The 16,011-nt window shown below is 41.0% G+C and overlaps 1 protein-coding gene across 1 annotated transcript in view; it reads left to right on the top strand.

Annotated features, from left to right (window-relative positions):
* Positions 1-1,034: 1,034 nt before the first annotated feature.
* NET1 (neuroepithelial cell transforming 1) overlaps positions 1,035-16,011 on the top strand; it is a 59,492-nt gene continuing 44,515 nt past the window's right edge. The window contains exon 1 of the mRNA XM_030321323.1: positions 1,035-1,276. Within this exon, the coding sequence (XP_030177183.1) occupies positions 1,149-1,276 (128 nt within the window). The 5' untranslated portion in view covers positions 1,035-1,148. The remainder of the gene's footprint in view (positions 1,277-16,011) is intronic.

A 16,011-nucleotide genomic window follows, 5' to 3' on the forward strand; every position in this document is an offset into this window, starting at 1 on the left:
AGTTTTTAGGAAGAAAAGTGGATATCAGAATGTGCTTCTTGTATCTGGTGTTCTTCAAGTGCCCACAGCTCAAAATAATCCTAATGTCATATTCCCAGCTGGCATATTCTACCCTTTCATGTATGTATAATTTTATTCCTTAGGACAGATTCCCAGAAATGGAATCATAGTATCAAAGGAGAAGTTATTTTTAATGTTTATTTTTGAGAGAGAGAGACAGAGACAGAGCACGAGCAGGAGAGGGGCAGAGAGAGTGGGGGACACAGAATCCGAAACAGGCTCCAGGCTCCCAGCTGTCAGCACAGAGCCCCAAGGGGGGCTTGAACTCACTAACCCTGAGATCATGACCTGAGCCGAAGTCCAACGTTTAACGGACTAATCTATAATAACCCGGAAGAAGTTATTTTTTAAAGACTTTGAGACATAAAAAGCAATATTTAAAATCAAAGAATGTGCTATTTTTTGTTTAAGGAGGTCCTTTATTGGATGCTGAGCTTTTTGCCGCCTTCATACACTTAGAGGATGAAGGCACCTTCACTCTCTTTCGCTAAAGAGAAAATGTCTCTCCCTTTTGGGAGACAGGACGGCTCATAATTCGGTCTTAGTGGTCTCCTAGAGACAGCCCTGAGAACACATTTCCATCACCTTTGGCAACTGGGGATTTATCTCACATGAATAATTTAGCGCGTATGCGGCCAATAACGCAACATCAGTTTGGGTCCTTACTCTCGATCCCTCTTCTCCCCCGATACTAAGAAAGATCTAAAGTGCTTCCAATCTGCCCTGGCCTGTGGCTTAAGTCCTAATGAACACTGAAATAGGTAACGGGCCTTGGGGATTTAGAAATTGGGTCTGAACTAAATCCAAGGCCATCCAGGAATCTGCAGGACTGACCCCTTAACCATCCTGCCTGGCCCCGTTCCATTTAAGCGCCAAAAGGGCGGGACTTCACGTTTCCTAGCAACCGCCCGCTGCCCCCCGATTGGCTGGGCGCCGCACGGCCGCCATTTTCAAACCCCGGAAGATGGCGGCGGCGGTGGCGGCGCACTCCTGACAGGAACTGCTCTCCGGGCAGCAGTGGTCGGGCGCGGTGCCCGACCCAGCGGGTCCCCCGGGCACCCGGCCACCGCCCCACCCCCCTCCGCGCCATGGAGCCCGAGCAGGCTGCCCAGAAGCAGCCCCGGCCGCGGAGGCGAAGCCGCCGGGCCTCCGGGCTCAACGCGGACGGCGCCGCGGGACCTTCGGCCGACACCCCCAGGCCGGGGCCCGACGGCCGGTAAGCGCTGGGGGCCGCAGCGACCGGGGACCCGGGCGTCCGGTCGGAGCGCGGGGGGGGGGGAGGGACGCGGAGAGGGGCAGCTGCTCACCCCCCTCCTCCCCCTCCGCGTCCTCCTGGTCCTCAGGCGGGGCGCGCGCTGCTGACCCTCCTCCTCCTCCTCCTCCTCCCCCTGGCGGGGGCGCGGGCTCTTTACTCACCTCCTCTTCCTCCTCCTGGTCCTCAGGCGGGGCGCGGGCTGCAGTCCTCCTCCTGTTGTTGCTGCTCCTCCTCCTCCCCCATCACCCCCCTCCTGCTCCCTCCTCCCTCCTGCCCTTCCTCTGGCCCGGCGCGCGCTGCCCGCTTCCCCCTGCCCCGCCCCTCCCTCCAGGGCGGGGGCGGGGGCGGCGCGGGCCGGCGGAGGAGGTGGGCTCTCCGCGGGCGGGGGGCTGCAGCGGGGGCGGGTGCTGAACGCAAACCGGGAGACCGACCGCCCGGGATCCTGCGGGCCTCGGGAAGGGGGAGGGGCCGTCACCGGAGCCGCGCGACCTGGAACGGACGCGAAACTTGGGCTGAAAGCGAGCGTTCAAGTGAGACGCCTTGCGGGCGCCCGTCCGTGAACCGGGCACAGCCCGCGGCGGCCCCAGCCTCCCGGCGGAACAGGTCCCAGCGGATGGTCGCTGGCTTTGTCTGTCGTCACACGCTCCCCGTTCTGTGTCGTGTGTCTGGAAGGGTGGCCCCTGAGGGCCTCAGAAGGCTGCGTCTGGGAGAGGGGCGGCGTACAGGAGTACTGAAAACCTTGCCCTCCCGCCACGCTGTTGGAGGTGGCAGGTGCCGGTTTCTGGCTGTTGGGCCTTTCGTCTCTAGGCCCACGTCCTCAGCTGTGAAATGGGGATTCAGCTGGGACCCACTTCCCAGAAGTTGTAAAATGTAGCGAGAATGCGCGTAAGAGGCGTGCGCCGCGCCTCTACACCGAGCGCTCTCGATCCGTGTTAACTGCTTGCTGGGTTTTAAAGTAACAATTCCACCTCTGCGCGTCTTTCAAAAGGCCCTGTGGTCCGTCTCACATATTGCTTGGGATAGACCACAGTCCCTTGCGTAATTTACGTTCTACTTACGCCTGAAGGTGCTGCTCCCCGTTTGAGAGATAGGACACCTTTCGTCGACAAGGCATTTATAAACCCATTGGGATGTTTTGTTTTGTTTTTAATTTTTTTTTGACATTTACTTAATTTTGAGAGACAGGGTGCGCGGGATAGGGCCAGAAAGGAGACAGAGGACCTCCAGCAGGCTCTGACACCGTGATTGCAGAGCCCAGCGCGGGGCTCATACCCACAAACCACAAGATCATGAAACCAGCGAGGCTCCTCCAACTGAGCCACCCAGACACCCCTATGAGCCCATCGCTAAGTTACTCTGCAGAGACCTAGGGGTTTTTTCACTAGAAACATTTTTATTGTTTTGTGGTTTAGAGTACTTGTGGTCTCACACCTTCGTGAAATCTCGGTAGTGATTACAGCCTCCATTTAAGGAGCGTTAGAAGAGCAAGAGAAGTCATTTCAGCCTGAGAGATGGAAAGACTAGTTAAGGAACATAGACTTTCGGAAATATCCAACAGAGGCAGTGTTAGATTCATTCTGCATTCATTCATTTATACTGTTGGGCACGTCCAGGTGTTGTAGATACTGTGAATTCTGGTGAATAAAATAGATGAAGTGTCTCCTCTCATGAAGCTTAAATTGGGTGAGAAAGACTATCATCAAATATATACAGTATCAGGTGGTCGTACTGTGAAGAGAATTAAGGCATGGTAAAGGGGATAGAGATCAGGAGAGGGTAGTGTTGCTTTTGTTGTGGTTATTGATTTATTTTTGAGACAGAGAGTGAGTGGGCAGGGGAGGGGCAGAGAGAGGGAGAGAGATTCCCAAGCAGGCTCCGTGCTGTCAGCACAGAGCCTGATGGGGTCTTGAACTCACGAATCCTGAGATCATGACCTGAGCTGAAATCAAGAGCCATACCCTTAACTGACCGCACCACCCAGGCGCCCCAGTGTTGCTCTTTTTAAAAGAGCAAAAGGAAAAGCTCCCATGATGATGACATTTGAGATCTGAAGACATTAAGGAATAAGGCATGTGAGTATTTGGAGGGAGAGACAGCAAGTGCAAAGGCCTTGCGGTAGAATCCCATTTGGTGTGTTTGAGGATCTGCAGAGAAGCCAAGACCCAGTGGAGGAAACAAGGGGAAGAAGCGCAGAGGAAGAGGTCAGAGACGTGGCTGGGGCCAGATCATGCAGTACCTGGGAGACCTACCATTGAAGGGACCTCAAATTTGACTTAGTGAGTTGGGAAGCAGGAACAGATGATGTGATCTATATTTTAAAAGGACCACTCTGACTTACGTGGCGAGAGAAGCCGGGACCTAGAAGCAGAGGGCATTGTAGTTGAGACATCGTATCAAAGTGGGAGACATGAAAAATACTCATATTTGGGATGTGTTTGAAAATAGAGCTGACGGGGGCGCCTGGGTGGCTCAGTCAGTTGAGCGTCCGACTTTGGCTCAGGTCATGATCTCACGGTTCGTGAGTTCGAGCCCCGCGTCGGGCTCTGTGCTGACAGCTCAGAGCCTGGAGCCCGCTTCAGATTCTGTGTCTCCCTCTCTCTCTGCCCCTGTCCCACTCGCGCTCTCTCTCTGCCTCTCAAAAATAAAGAAACGTAATAAAAAGAAATTTAGAAAATAGAGCTGACAGGATTTGCAGATGGATTAACTGTGGCGTTGACAGGAGAAGGCAAGAGTTCATCACAATTTTTTTTTCTCTTTCTTAAATTGAAGTATGATTAACGTACAGTGTTATATTTGTTTCAGGTATACAACACAGTGATTTGATATTCTACTCATTGCTCTCTTTTTTGCTTTTTCTTAACCTTTTATTGAACTATAACTCTTGAATTAAAGAGTGCACAAATGTTAAGCATTTAGCTCGGTGACATTTCATAAAGCAAACCCACCTATGGAACCAGATATAAATTTGAGAGTTGTCAACAAATAGACCTGAAATCATGGAACTGGGAAGTCATCTAGATTGTGAATATAAATAAATAATTTCAAGACTAACTCTTGAGGGCCTCCCAACATTTAAAGGTCAGGGTAAAGAGGATACTGGGGGCAGCTGGTGAAGTAAGAAAAGAACCAAGAACAGTCCCTCAGAGGCCCAGTGAAGAAAGGATTTCAAGGAGGAGGACATGGGATACTATGTCACATATTAGTGATAAGGAAGGATTGGAAAGTTTAAGTTAGATAAGGAACAAAAAGACCATTAAATCTGGTAATGAGAAGAGCATATTATCTTAGATCATTTCCATAGACTAGTTAAAATAATGAATTTACAATGTTTGCAATGGGTTGAGAAGAGAATGAGGTGTGATTTTTCAAGAAACATGTGAATGCCAGACACTAGAAATATGGGTATGGAAAATACTATGCTTACTCAAAAGTTTATAATTTTATAGAAAAGAAAGATAAATTAATAATTGTGATAAAAGTCACTGTAGAGGTCTAACCGGATGCCACAGATGCAGATAAAAGGAACACTTATGAAAAGAACAAGAAATGATTTCCTGTTGCAATCCCTGAGTCTTGAAGGACCAGGTTAGAGAGGTGTAAATGGGTGATTTCATGTAGAGAAGAAGCATGCTGAAAGGCCCTGAGGCAAATGAACAGGAGTTCTAGATATCACGCCTAGCTGGCTCTGACTAGGTGCTAATTGTGTAACCGGGAGGATTTAGGGATAGTGATGAGAGATTATCCTAAAGAACCACATCATGAAGGAGCCTTGTATGCATGAGAGTTTGGGTTTTATCCAAGGTGATGGGGAAATACTGAAAGACAAGCCAAGGACATGATACTTGCATTTTAAAATGTCATTGCATCTTCATTGAGAAAAATAAGTAGCATTTGGGAGTCATAACACTCTTTTAAGTCTTATAAAAACTATTTCTGAAAAGTGCTGGTACACATAAAATTTCAAATTTGTGGTCCCTTTCACCACAACTATGGATACCAAATTAAAAATCTCAGGTACAGATGGTGACTGGTGGGAAGTCAGTCTGCAGTAGCCTAAATGAAAGGTGAGGGGTGTTTGAATCTGATAGCTGGCAATGAGATTGGAAAACAAGAAATCCTGAGTGTGGATTACACTTTGAAGAAATAGGGAGGCAACAGTTTGTGCAGGAGACTCTTTTTTTATTTTTTTATTTTTTTTTTAATTTTTTTTTCAATGTTTATTTATTTTTGGGACAGAGAGAGACAGAGCATGAATGGGGGAGGGGCAGAGAGAGAGGGAGACACAGAATCAGAAACAGGCTCCAGGCTCTGAGCCATCAGCCCAAAGCCTGACGCGGGGCTCGAACTCACGGACCGCGAGATCGTGACCTGGCTGAAGTCGGACGCTTAACCGACTGCGCCACCCAGGCGCCCCATGTGCAGGAGACTCTTAAGGGATAAACGTGTTATCCTTGGGTAGTAGGTAGAGGGAGAAGTGGAAGAGACAGGAGAAAAGAGATGATTAGCCAACGAGGCAGAAAAGGATGGAATTCAAATTAAGGGTAAAGAATTTAGCCTGGCTAAAAGCTACGGGTGGTATACTTTTAGGTAAGTTTGGGGAATGGGGTAGGTTGTGAGCAGGAATTTGAGATCCTTCCCAGCAGGCTTCCATTTTTCCGTGTGAGGGTGGAAATGAGGTCTGAGTAAAGGATGATGGCACAGGCAGCATGAGGATAGGAATGAAGTTAGAAGAGCCTTGGAGAAAAACTAGGGAGTGAAGTAACTAATCCAAATTCCATTTTCCAGAAAGGGTGTAAGACATTTCCAAGAATACGTAAAATATGACAGGGTAATATCAATTAATAGTGGAGCAAGAAACAACTATTTAAGCTGACATCAGATCCAGAAATCCTAAGGAAGAAGACTGATGTATAAGCCTACGTAAATATAAAACTTTCTGTAGGTAAGGTCGCTCTACAGTAATTTGAAAAACAACATACAAGAAAAGTGAAAGTATTACTGGGTTTTTTAAAAACAGTGTTCACATACCATACAATTTTACCCATTTAAAGTGTACAGTGTTTTTCTATGTATTCAGATATGTGTAACCATCACCATAGTCCATTTTAGAACATTTTATTTTAATATCGAAAAGAAACCCCATCTCCTTCCGTTATTATTCCCCTCCCCCAAACTCCTCCCCACTCTGTCCCAAGCTCTGATCTACTTTCGGTCTCTGTATTGCCCTATTTTGGACATTTCATATGAACGGAATCATGTGGCCATTTTTGGTGGCCCATCCTTTGCCCGTTTTTTAGTTGGGTTATTTGTCCTTTTTTTCATTATTGAGTTTTAAGAGTTCTTTACTCTAGGCTCAAGTCCTTTATCAGATATATGATTTGTAAATATTTTCTCTTATTCTGGGGGTTGTCTGTTCAGTTTCCTGATGTCCTTTGAAGAACGAAAGTTTTTAATTTTGATCAAGTCCAATTTATCTATATTTGTTGCTTTTTCTTTTGGCATCACATCTAAGATTCCTTTGCTGAACTTGAGGTTGTGAAGGTTTACCCCTATGTTTTCTAGTTTAAGCTCTGATACTTAGGTCTTTGATCTGTGAGAGTTAATTTTTATATATGGTGTAACGTAGGGGTACTATTTCTTTTTCCTGTGGCTGTCTGGTTGTCCCAGCCTCATTTGTTGAAAACACTGTTCTTTCCCCATCAAATGGGCTTGGCACCTTATGAAAAACCAGTTGACCATAGGTGTCTTCGTTTATTTTTCGACTTTCAATTTTATTCCCTTGACGTGTGTGTATATCCTTCTGCCAGCACCACAACTTATTGATTATCATTACTTTATGGTAAGTTTTGAAATCAAGACATACGAGTCCTACTTTGTTCTTCCTTTTTCATGATTGTTTCAGCTATTCTGGGTCTCTGGTAACTCCATATGAATTTTAGGACAAGCTTGTCAATTTTTGCAAACAAGTCAGCTGAGATTCTGATAGGGATTACATTGAATCTGTAGATCAGTTTTGGGGGGTATTGCCATTTTAGCAATGTTCAGTGTTCCAGTCTATGAACAAGGAATGTTTTCCCAACTATTTAGATCTTTAACTTCTTTCTGGAGTATTTTATAATTTTCAGAGTATAACTTTTGTACTACTTGCTTAATTTATTTGTAAATATATTTTCTTTTGGATGCTATTGTAAATGGAATTTGTTACTTAATTTCAAGTGTATAAAAGTACACTTGATTTTTGTAGGTAGATTTTGTATCCTGCACTGTTCCTGCACGCATTCTAAAAGTTTCTTGGTGAATTCTTTAGGATTTTCTACATACAAGGTTATGTCATCAGCGAATATAAATAGTTATACTTCTTTTTTTCCAACCTGGATACCTTAATTCTTTCTCTTTCCTAATGGCTCTCACTGTAACCTCCAGTACACTGTTGAGCAGAATCACGGAGACTGGAAAAATCCTTATCTAGTTGCTGATCTCAGGGGCAAAGCATGCAGTCTTTCACCTTTAACTAAAATGTTAGCTGTGGGGTTTTGTAGATGCCCTTTATCAGACTGAGGAAGTTCCCTTCTACTCCTAGTTTTTTAAGTGATTTCATCTTGAAAGGGTTTTAGATCTTTGTCAAATGTTCTCTCTCTCTCCCCAACCCCCACTTTGGTCTATTTTTTAATGTATTGATGTGATTTTAGGTGTTAAAACAACTTTGCCTTCCTGGTATAAATCCTATTTGGTCATGGTGTATAATTTTATACTGTTGGATTCAGTACTGTTTTATTAGTTTGCTAATATTTTATTGAGGATTTTTATGTCTATATTCACAAGAGATATTGGTCTGTAGTTTTCTTCTGGTGTCTTTGTCTGGTTTTGGTATCAGGTAATACTGGTCTCATGAGTTGGATGGTGTTCCCTGCTCCTTTTGGAAAAAAACCCTGCAGTTTTTTGGAAAAGTTAGTGAAAAATTGGTATTAATTCTTTAAATGTTTGGTAGGATCCAGGGATAAAGCCATCCGGACCTGGACTTTTCTTTGCGGATTTTTTTTTTTTTTAATTTTTTTAATTGCTAATTCAGTCTCTTCCCTTGTTCTAGATGTACTTCTTCTTAAGTCACTTTCAGTAATTTGTCTTTTAAGAATTTGCTCATTTCATTTACACTATTTAATTTGTTGGCATACAGTTATTTATGATATTCTTTTATAGTCCTTTTTATTTTTGTAAGATAAGTGGTAATGCCTCCTCTTTTATTTCCATTTCTAGTAATTTGAGTCTTCTTATTGTCTTGGTCTGTCTACCTAGAGATTTGTCCATTTTGTTGATCTTTCCAAAGGACCAGCTTTTGGCTTCATTGATTTTTTTCCTACTGTTTTTCTCTTCTCTGTGTCATTAATTTCTACTTTAACCTTTATTATTTCTGTCCCTTTGTTTGCTTTAGGTTTATTCTGCCCCTCTTTATCCAGTGTCTTAAGATGGAAAATTATTTATTTGACACTTTTTTCTTAATATAGATATTTATAACTATAAATTACCCCCTAAGCACTACTTTAATTGGATCCTATAAGTTTTGATATTTTGTGTCTGCATTATTATTAATATGGAATTATTTTGTGATTTCCCATTGCTTTCTTCTTTGACCCATTGATTATTTATGAGTGCACTGTTTAATTTCCACATATTTGTTAGTTTCCCAATTTTTTTCCTGCTGTTGATTGCCAATTTTGTGGTTGAGGACATATTTTTATTATTTATGTCCTTTCAAATATATTTTTATTTTATGCCCTAGAATATAGTCTCTCAAGGAGAATGCTTTTCATGTGGGTTTGAAAATGTATATTCTTTTGGCTGTAGTGTCTAGAGATGGCAGTTAGATCTAGTTGGTTTATAGAGTTGTTCAAGTTTTAGATTTCCCTGTTGATCTTCTAGTTATTCTGCCATTATTGAAGATGAGGTATTGAAGCTATTGTTGAATTGTCTGTTTTTCCCTTCTTTTCAGTCAGTTTTTGCTATCTGTATTTTATTTTGTTATTAGGTGCATATATATTTGTAATGTTATACTTCCCTGATGGATCGATCCTTTTATCATTATAAAATGGCTCCCTTAACTTTGGTAACTGTTTTTTTGTTTTGTTTTAGATTCTATTTTGTCTGATATTAATATAACCAGCCTAGCTTGTGGTTTGCTGTTCGCATAGTTTCTTTTTACTTTCAAGCTATTTGTATCTTTAAAGCTAAAGTATGTCTCCTATGGATGGTACAGTTGATCCTTGAACAATGTGGTTTTGAGCTGCATGGGTCCACTTATAAGTGGATGTTTTACAGTATTGTAAATCTGTTTTCTTTTCCTTATGATTTTCTTAATATTTTCTTTTCCCAAGCTTATTTTATAGTAAGAATACAGTATATACTCCATATAACATACAAAATATGTGCTGACCTACTATTTATGTTATACTTAAGGCTTCTGGTCAACAAAACGCTATTAGTAAAGTTTTGCAGGAGTCAAAAGTTATAGATGGATTTTTGACCACATTGGGGGGTGGTTCATGATGTGCTCCTAACCCCCACATTGTTCAAGAGTCAATGTATATAGTTGGATTATATTTATTTCTTTTAAATCCAGGCTAACAATCTCTGTCTTACTATTGAGAGATTTACTCCACTCACATTTAATGTTCTCTATTAATATAGTTTGATTTATGCCTGCTATTTTGCATTTTGTTTTATGTCTGACCTTGGTTTCTCTATTTGGCCTTTATTGCTTTCTTTCGCATTAAGTGAATGTTTTCTAATTAATGGCATTTTAATTTATTTACTGATTTTTTTTTTTTTCATTTAGACTGATTTTATTTGTGCTCTTTGTCTTTTTGGGTAGACTCAAATGACCATCTAGACTCACTTGCTTTTAGCCTGAATACTTCCTTTTAGTATGTAAGACAGGTCTACAGACAACAAATTTTCTCAGTTTTTGTTTATCTAGATAATGTCTTAATTTCACCTTCATATTTGAAAGCTAGTTTTGATGGAATTGGGATTCTTTGTTGATAGTCTTTCTCTTTGAGCACTTTGAATATGACGTCTCACTGCTTTCTGGTTTCTATGGTTTCTGCTGATAGGTCAGCCATTAATCTTGCTGGGATTCCCTTGTAAGTAGCAAGTCATTTTTCTCTTGCTCCTTTCAAGATTTTCTCCTATGTTTGACCATTTTTATTGTGATTTTATCTGTGGGTCTCTTTGAATGTATCTTCCTTGGAGTTCACTGCGTTTTCTGGATGTGTAGGTTATTGTTTTTCAGTAAATTTGAGAAGTTTTCAGTCATTTCTTCAAATATTTTTTCTGCTCCTTTCTCCTCCTGGTACTCCCATTACATGTATGTTGGACAAGAAATTTAGCAGATACAACAAAACTTTAATAGTGCATATATTTAAACCGAGAATTATACATACAGGAATTTATCTTAAAGTTATTGTACCGTATATGTGGGTGTATGTGTAAAAAAGTACGTCACAACACATCTTTATGGTAAAAAATTGAGATAGGAATTTAATTGATCAAAATTTAATTGATAGGAAGTTAAATACATTATGATACTTTTACACAATGAAATATCATTAACTATAATCGCTTTAAGTCTCTTTCCATAATTCAGACAGAGTTTTATGTGTTATCTCATATAAGATACGTGTTTCTTTTTCGGGTATGCATTTCCTTTCTGTACCTGTGCAGGTTTTTTCTAGGGCAGCCATTCTCATTCTTGTGGCATTAGGACTTCTGTACTTTCTTTAAAATTATTGATACCAGAGAGCTTTTGTTGATGTGGATTATATTTATTAAAAATTATTACTTTGTTAAATGTTTTAAAACAGATCCATTATGTTTGCATAAACAACATATTTTTTAAAGGAAAGAGTTTCAAAAACAATATTAGTGAGAAGTGTCGAGTTTTTTTTATAAGTTTCATAAATTTCTAGTATCAAGCTTAACAAAAGAGCAGGATTCTTATATCTGCTGCTTGCAATATATAAAGATGAAGTATATAGAGAATGAAGTATATGAGTATATAAAGAAAATCTGCCCTGACACAGGTTTTTAGTTCAAAAATGCACAAATCCTTTAATAGCCTTTTCAGACAGTTATGGGTATTCTTCTTTGATAATACACCAAAACTTGACAAGTGGCAGTGTCTTAATGTTTGGCTGCAGTTTGAATCTGAAATTGTATCAATGAACTTTTCATTCTGTTATATTAAAATCCACTGTCTTTAGATCTGTTTACTCAGCCATGATTTTGAGACATTATGTGTTTGTCGTTTGGAAAATACTGGTGTACTGAGTTAAGCAGATCTTCCAAAGGTTGATACATACTGACATACTGTCACATGCTATCAAAAAGTCATAGTCATTTATATAATCACTGGTCTCACCTGAAAAGCTTTTAAGGGTTGAGATGTCATGTTCACAACGATGGATACAGTTTTCAAAAATTCTGATTTTCATTTGAAAGCACAACTTTTTATCATTGGCAGCAATACTTCATTGTAGAGTTAATGCCTGCAAAATACCCAAGTCCAAATGATGGTAGTTTATCTGTTAGTGGGTCCCTCAAGTGAAAATATTGCTCTCTGAAAATGAATAGCTAATTCAATTCACAAATCCATTCATTACACTACTGCTTTTCCTCAAGACAACATCATTACACTGCCTATGTTCTCTTATTCAGAAAGGATCTTCCTCTGGCAATTTTTATCTTCAGATTGTTACATTGTACCTATTTACATTTCATAATTAATTGTTTTTTTGGAATGGATGTGTTTTGTCTCTGGCTGCTTTTCAGAGTAGAGAAGAGCAGATATAACCCAGTGTATAAATGGAGGGTTTGGAATTAGTTAATACAGCTTATACATTGTATCAAAAGAGAAGAAAAAGTTTATGGTGTGTTGGTAAATTGGACAGTGTAAGTGTGCAGGATATAATATTATACGATGCAGAGTCAGAGTCCTAAGCTGAAAGTGAGATGGGGGTGAGGAGGGAGTATTGGAAGAGTGAAGAGGGAAAGGTTTGAAGTAGTTCTTTCCAAGAGTAGGAGAGGAAGTGACAAGGGAAATGTAATTGTAAAGACCTACATGAAATGTGTGGTCAGGAATTTAAAGTGAAACTCGTCACCACGGGTTGGGGGTGGGGGTGAGTGTGCGTGTGCGTGTGTTGGCACACGTGTACACATGGGTGAACACTGCTGTTGACGGGGCCCACCTTTAATCAGCCCACAGGCCTGGAGCTCATTTCCAGCCACACCTATTGCTAATTATTAATGGTAGCCCACCAACCGAGAAACACGTAGATTAGAGGATGCCCTGGGCGATAGAAATGGCTCAGATGCACAGAACCTAGGAGAAATGGACGGCTGCTGGTTTTAAGTCTGTGCCGCGTTAAATAAAGGATCATGAAGATGATTTGCCCTGCTAAATATTACTTCTGGGGGAACATATCATATGTGTGATGACTGCTATAAGCCATGGCAGGGGAGAGATGATTAGGAGGAAGAAAGAGTAGAAACAGCTGGAATCCAGTAGGGTGTAAGCTTCTGTGCAGGTTTTTCAGCGGGCCTCTCAAATCCTTCCTCCCCTTACATCCTCTCTTTGCTCTGGGTAGCAGGAAAGGGTCTTGTGCACGGGCAGCCCTGGGCCCTGCCATAGAATTCAGAGCGTGGAAGACGGCCTGCTTTCTTGATCTAGTTTCCCTGACGCCGAGTCTGTTTTGGCTTCACATTTGATTCGATTCAGCATTTCCTCTGGGAATGTACATTCTTTTAGACTGAGGCCCACAACCAAATAAAATTTTAGTTTTTAAAGAGTTGAGGCTTTATAGTAAGGCATTTTCCTGGTTCAGACTCCGGCTCTTGAGAACTTAATCTCTTTAAATCTTACTTCATAGTATCTGTCTCATAGGGTTGTGAAAATCCTATGACATAACTCATGTCAAGCATTAGAACGTACCTAGACCTAGCAAATATTCCAAGAATATTAGGTATCATTTTTTGTATTTTTTGCAGGAAACACCAGAACTATCACTTATTTACTGTGTATCAAAGAGTATTTAGCAGTTAGCTCTGTTGTCAGCTCTCGTAGGGGCGGTGTAGTATGGTTTTTCACGGCGAGGTAGAGCTGGACTAACTGCATGCAGGTAAATCCTGGTTCTGCCGCTGACCACTTGGAGGCCTTGGCCCGTTTCATCGATACATGCCGTCGGCCTCTTCATCTGTAAAGTGGAAGTAGAAATAGGACCTGCCTTATAGAGTTGCTCTAAGGGTTGAGTCAATGCACAGAACTCATATAAACTTCTATGTTTATATGTACATAATAAGCATTCGGTAAATTTCTTGCTGCTGTTATCAAAACAAACAAGCAAACAAAACTGACTCCCATTTTAGTACTGAAAGAGAGAGCCTTAGCATTTAGCACAACTTCTTTTATACATGAGACGTGTGAAGCTCTGTGAAATTTCACAGCTAGATACTGGAAAAAGTTTGTCCTGTATTTGCTAACTCCTAATTTAATGTTGTTTCTCACGCTTCCTCCACAGAATATCTCTAAAGAGACGTATTAGTAACATCAACCAACAAAATAATTATCACTCATGTAACCACGTTTAAGGAGCTCTTCTTTGCAAATGCTGCAATTATTGGATATAAATAACATTTAAATAATTCTATTGCCGCTCTTTGGGGCCTTGGGAGAATCTACTGAACACTGTACATCACTTGTATGGCAGGAATGTAAATCCATATGATCCTTTTAAGGATTTTATAACATTTTCCTTTTAACAGATGTGAAGTCATGCTCTCCATTGGTAGAAAGATAATACCATGCCTATGATCTACCAGGAGTGATGGGACTTACCCTTTAAATTGTGTTTGTCCAGTAAAATTGATGAATTTGTAGAATGATATCCAGGGCTAAAGGTACAGTCTTAAGCCAGGCCAGCCATTGTACAAACTCAGATCTAAGGATTCCTGCTCCCTTTAAGGAGATTTAACTCTTTGGATAGACTGTTTTTCCAAACATGTTTTAAACTAAATTAGGACATATAAACAAGTAGTTGAGCCAGTTCTTTATAATCTAGGATTGTCATTATTACTGTTTATGTAGTTGCTAAAAATAAAAGGATACCCACAATAGCTCCTAAGGCTATTTGCTCCCACATCAAATGACCACTTTTTTTCTTAAAAAATGTTTTACGTTTATTTTTAAGAGGCAGAGAGAGACAGAGTGTGAGCAGGGGAGGGGCAGAGAGAGAGGGAGACACAGAATCTGAAGCAGGCTCCAGGCTCCGCGCTGTCAGCACAGAGCCCGACGTGGCGCTGGAACCCACGAACTGTGAGATCATGACCTGAGCTGAAGTTGGACGCTGAACTGACTGAGCCACCCAGGCGCCCCTGTGTTTAACTTTTTAAGAAATTGCCAAACTGTTTTCCAAAGTCCTAGATTTCTAAATATGTATGCTTTTAGAGATTGCTCTCTTCCCTCACCGTTACTTGCCGCTGTTATCCCCTGTGCCCTCTCCCCTGAATTCCCTGCTATGGGCAAGGCAACCTGATAAGGATATTGGAATTGAATCTTATAAAGACACTATGTGATAGTTTGAGTATTGGGGTAGGACGTTTTGATACCTGGAATGTGTGTGTGCTGGCTTCTAGATGCTCAGTGTTGTTCTAGACTAGAGAGGATCCAAGGTGTATCTATTATTTGGGGCTCAACAGGTAACAAAGTTGAGAAAACCCCAGTAGGGTAAGGGATATGGTCTACTTAAGTTTCAGCTCCTGCAGCACCTTTATGAAGCGAAAGAGATCATTTCCTAATAGCGAAGATGCGAAGCAGTCCAAACAGTCCAGTACATCAGATCATTGACCCAAATAAATGAATTGTTTTAATAATATCTGTCATTATGTCTTTGCCTAATTTGCTGAGTAGTTCAGCATCCGAAACATCAACAAATGTTAACTACAGAGAATGGTTTTCATCATTCTTTCTACATCCATGGTACCCTTGGCATTCATTAATAGATTCAAATTTTAAATTTCAGGAGTTTGTAAGTAGTCTGTAACTAGGCTGAGTCATTTACTGATGTTGCCCTGCTGTGTGTGGGACCAATGTCCTTCAGAACTGCTGCATTCTTTTCTTGTTTTACCTACCACATGGGGGCTAATTTTCCGTAGCAGCTTCGGGGGCATCACAAACAGTTTTCAGTTACACTTTTTCATATTTTAGGTGCCCCAGGCCTCAAGTCTTATTGCTAATGTCAGTGACCTAGTCGGCTATATTCCTATCTTTAGTCCTTCTATTTTGCTAGCTTTTTAAAAACATTACTTTGCTAACTCATTTTGGTTGTTTTTCATTGTAAACCCCTAAATATCTACCTTATTATAAATAAACCAGTATCTTTACATTTTTGTGGTTTTCCCCTTTAATTGGAAGAATTATCTCACTTATGTTGTCCGGTACATTTTATGAAAATGTTCATTGAGCTACCTTTCCACTCCTTATAATTCAACTTAGCTCTTAATTACGTGCCATGATAGAGGAGGGCAATGACACAAATCATAATCTTTGAAAACATAATTTGGTTTAAGAGTGAATTAACGAACTTTTTCTCTTTTTGAACATCAACTTTATAATTGTAGTTATGTTTTGTTTAGACCAAAACTAGTTC

This window comes from Lynx canadensis, chromosome B4, assembly GCF_007474595.2.
Source record: "Lynx canadensis isolate LIC74 chromosome B4, mLynCan4.pri.v2, whole genome shotgun sequence".
NCBI lineage: Eukaryota > Metazoa > Chordata > Mammalia > Carnivora > Felidae > Lynx > Lynx canadensis.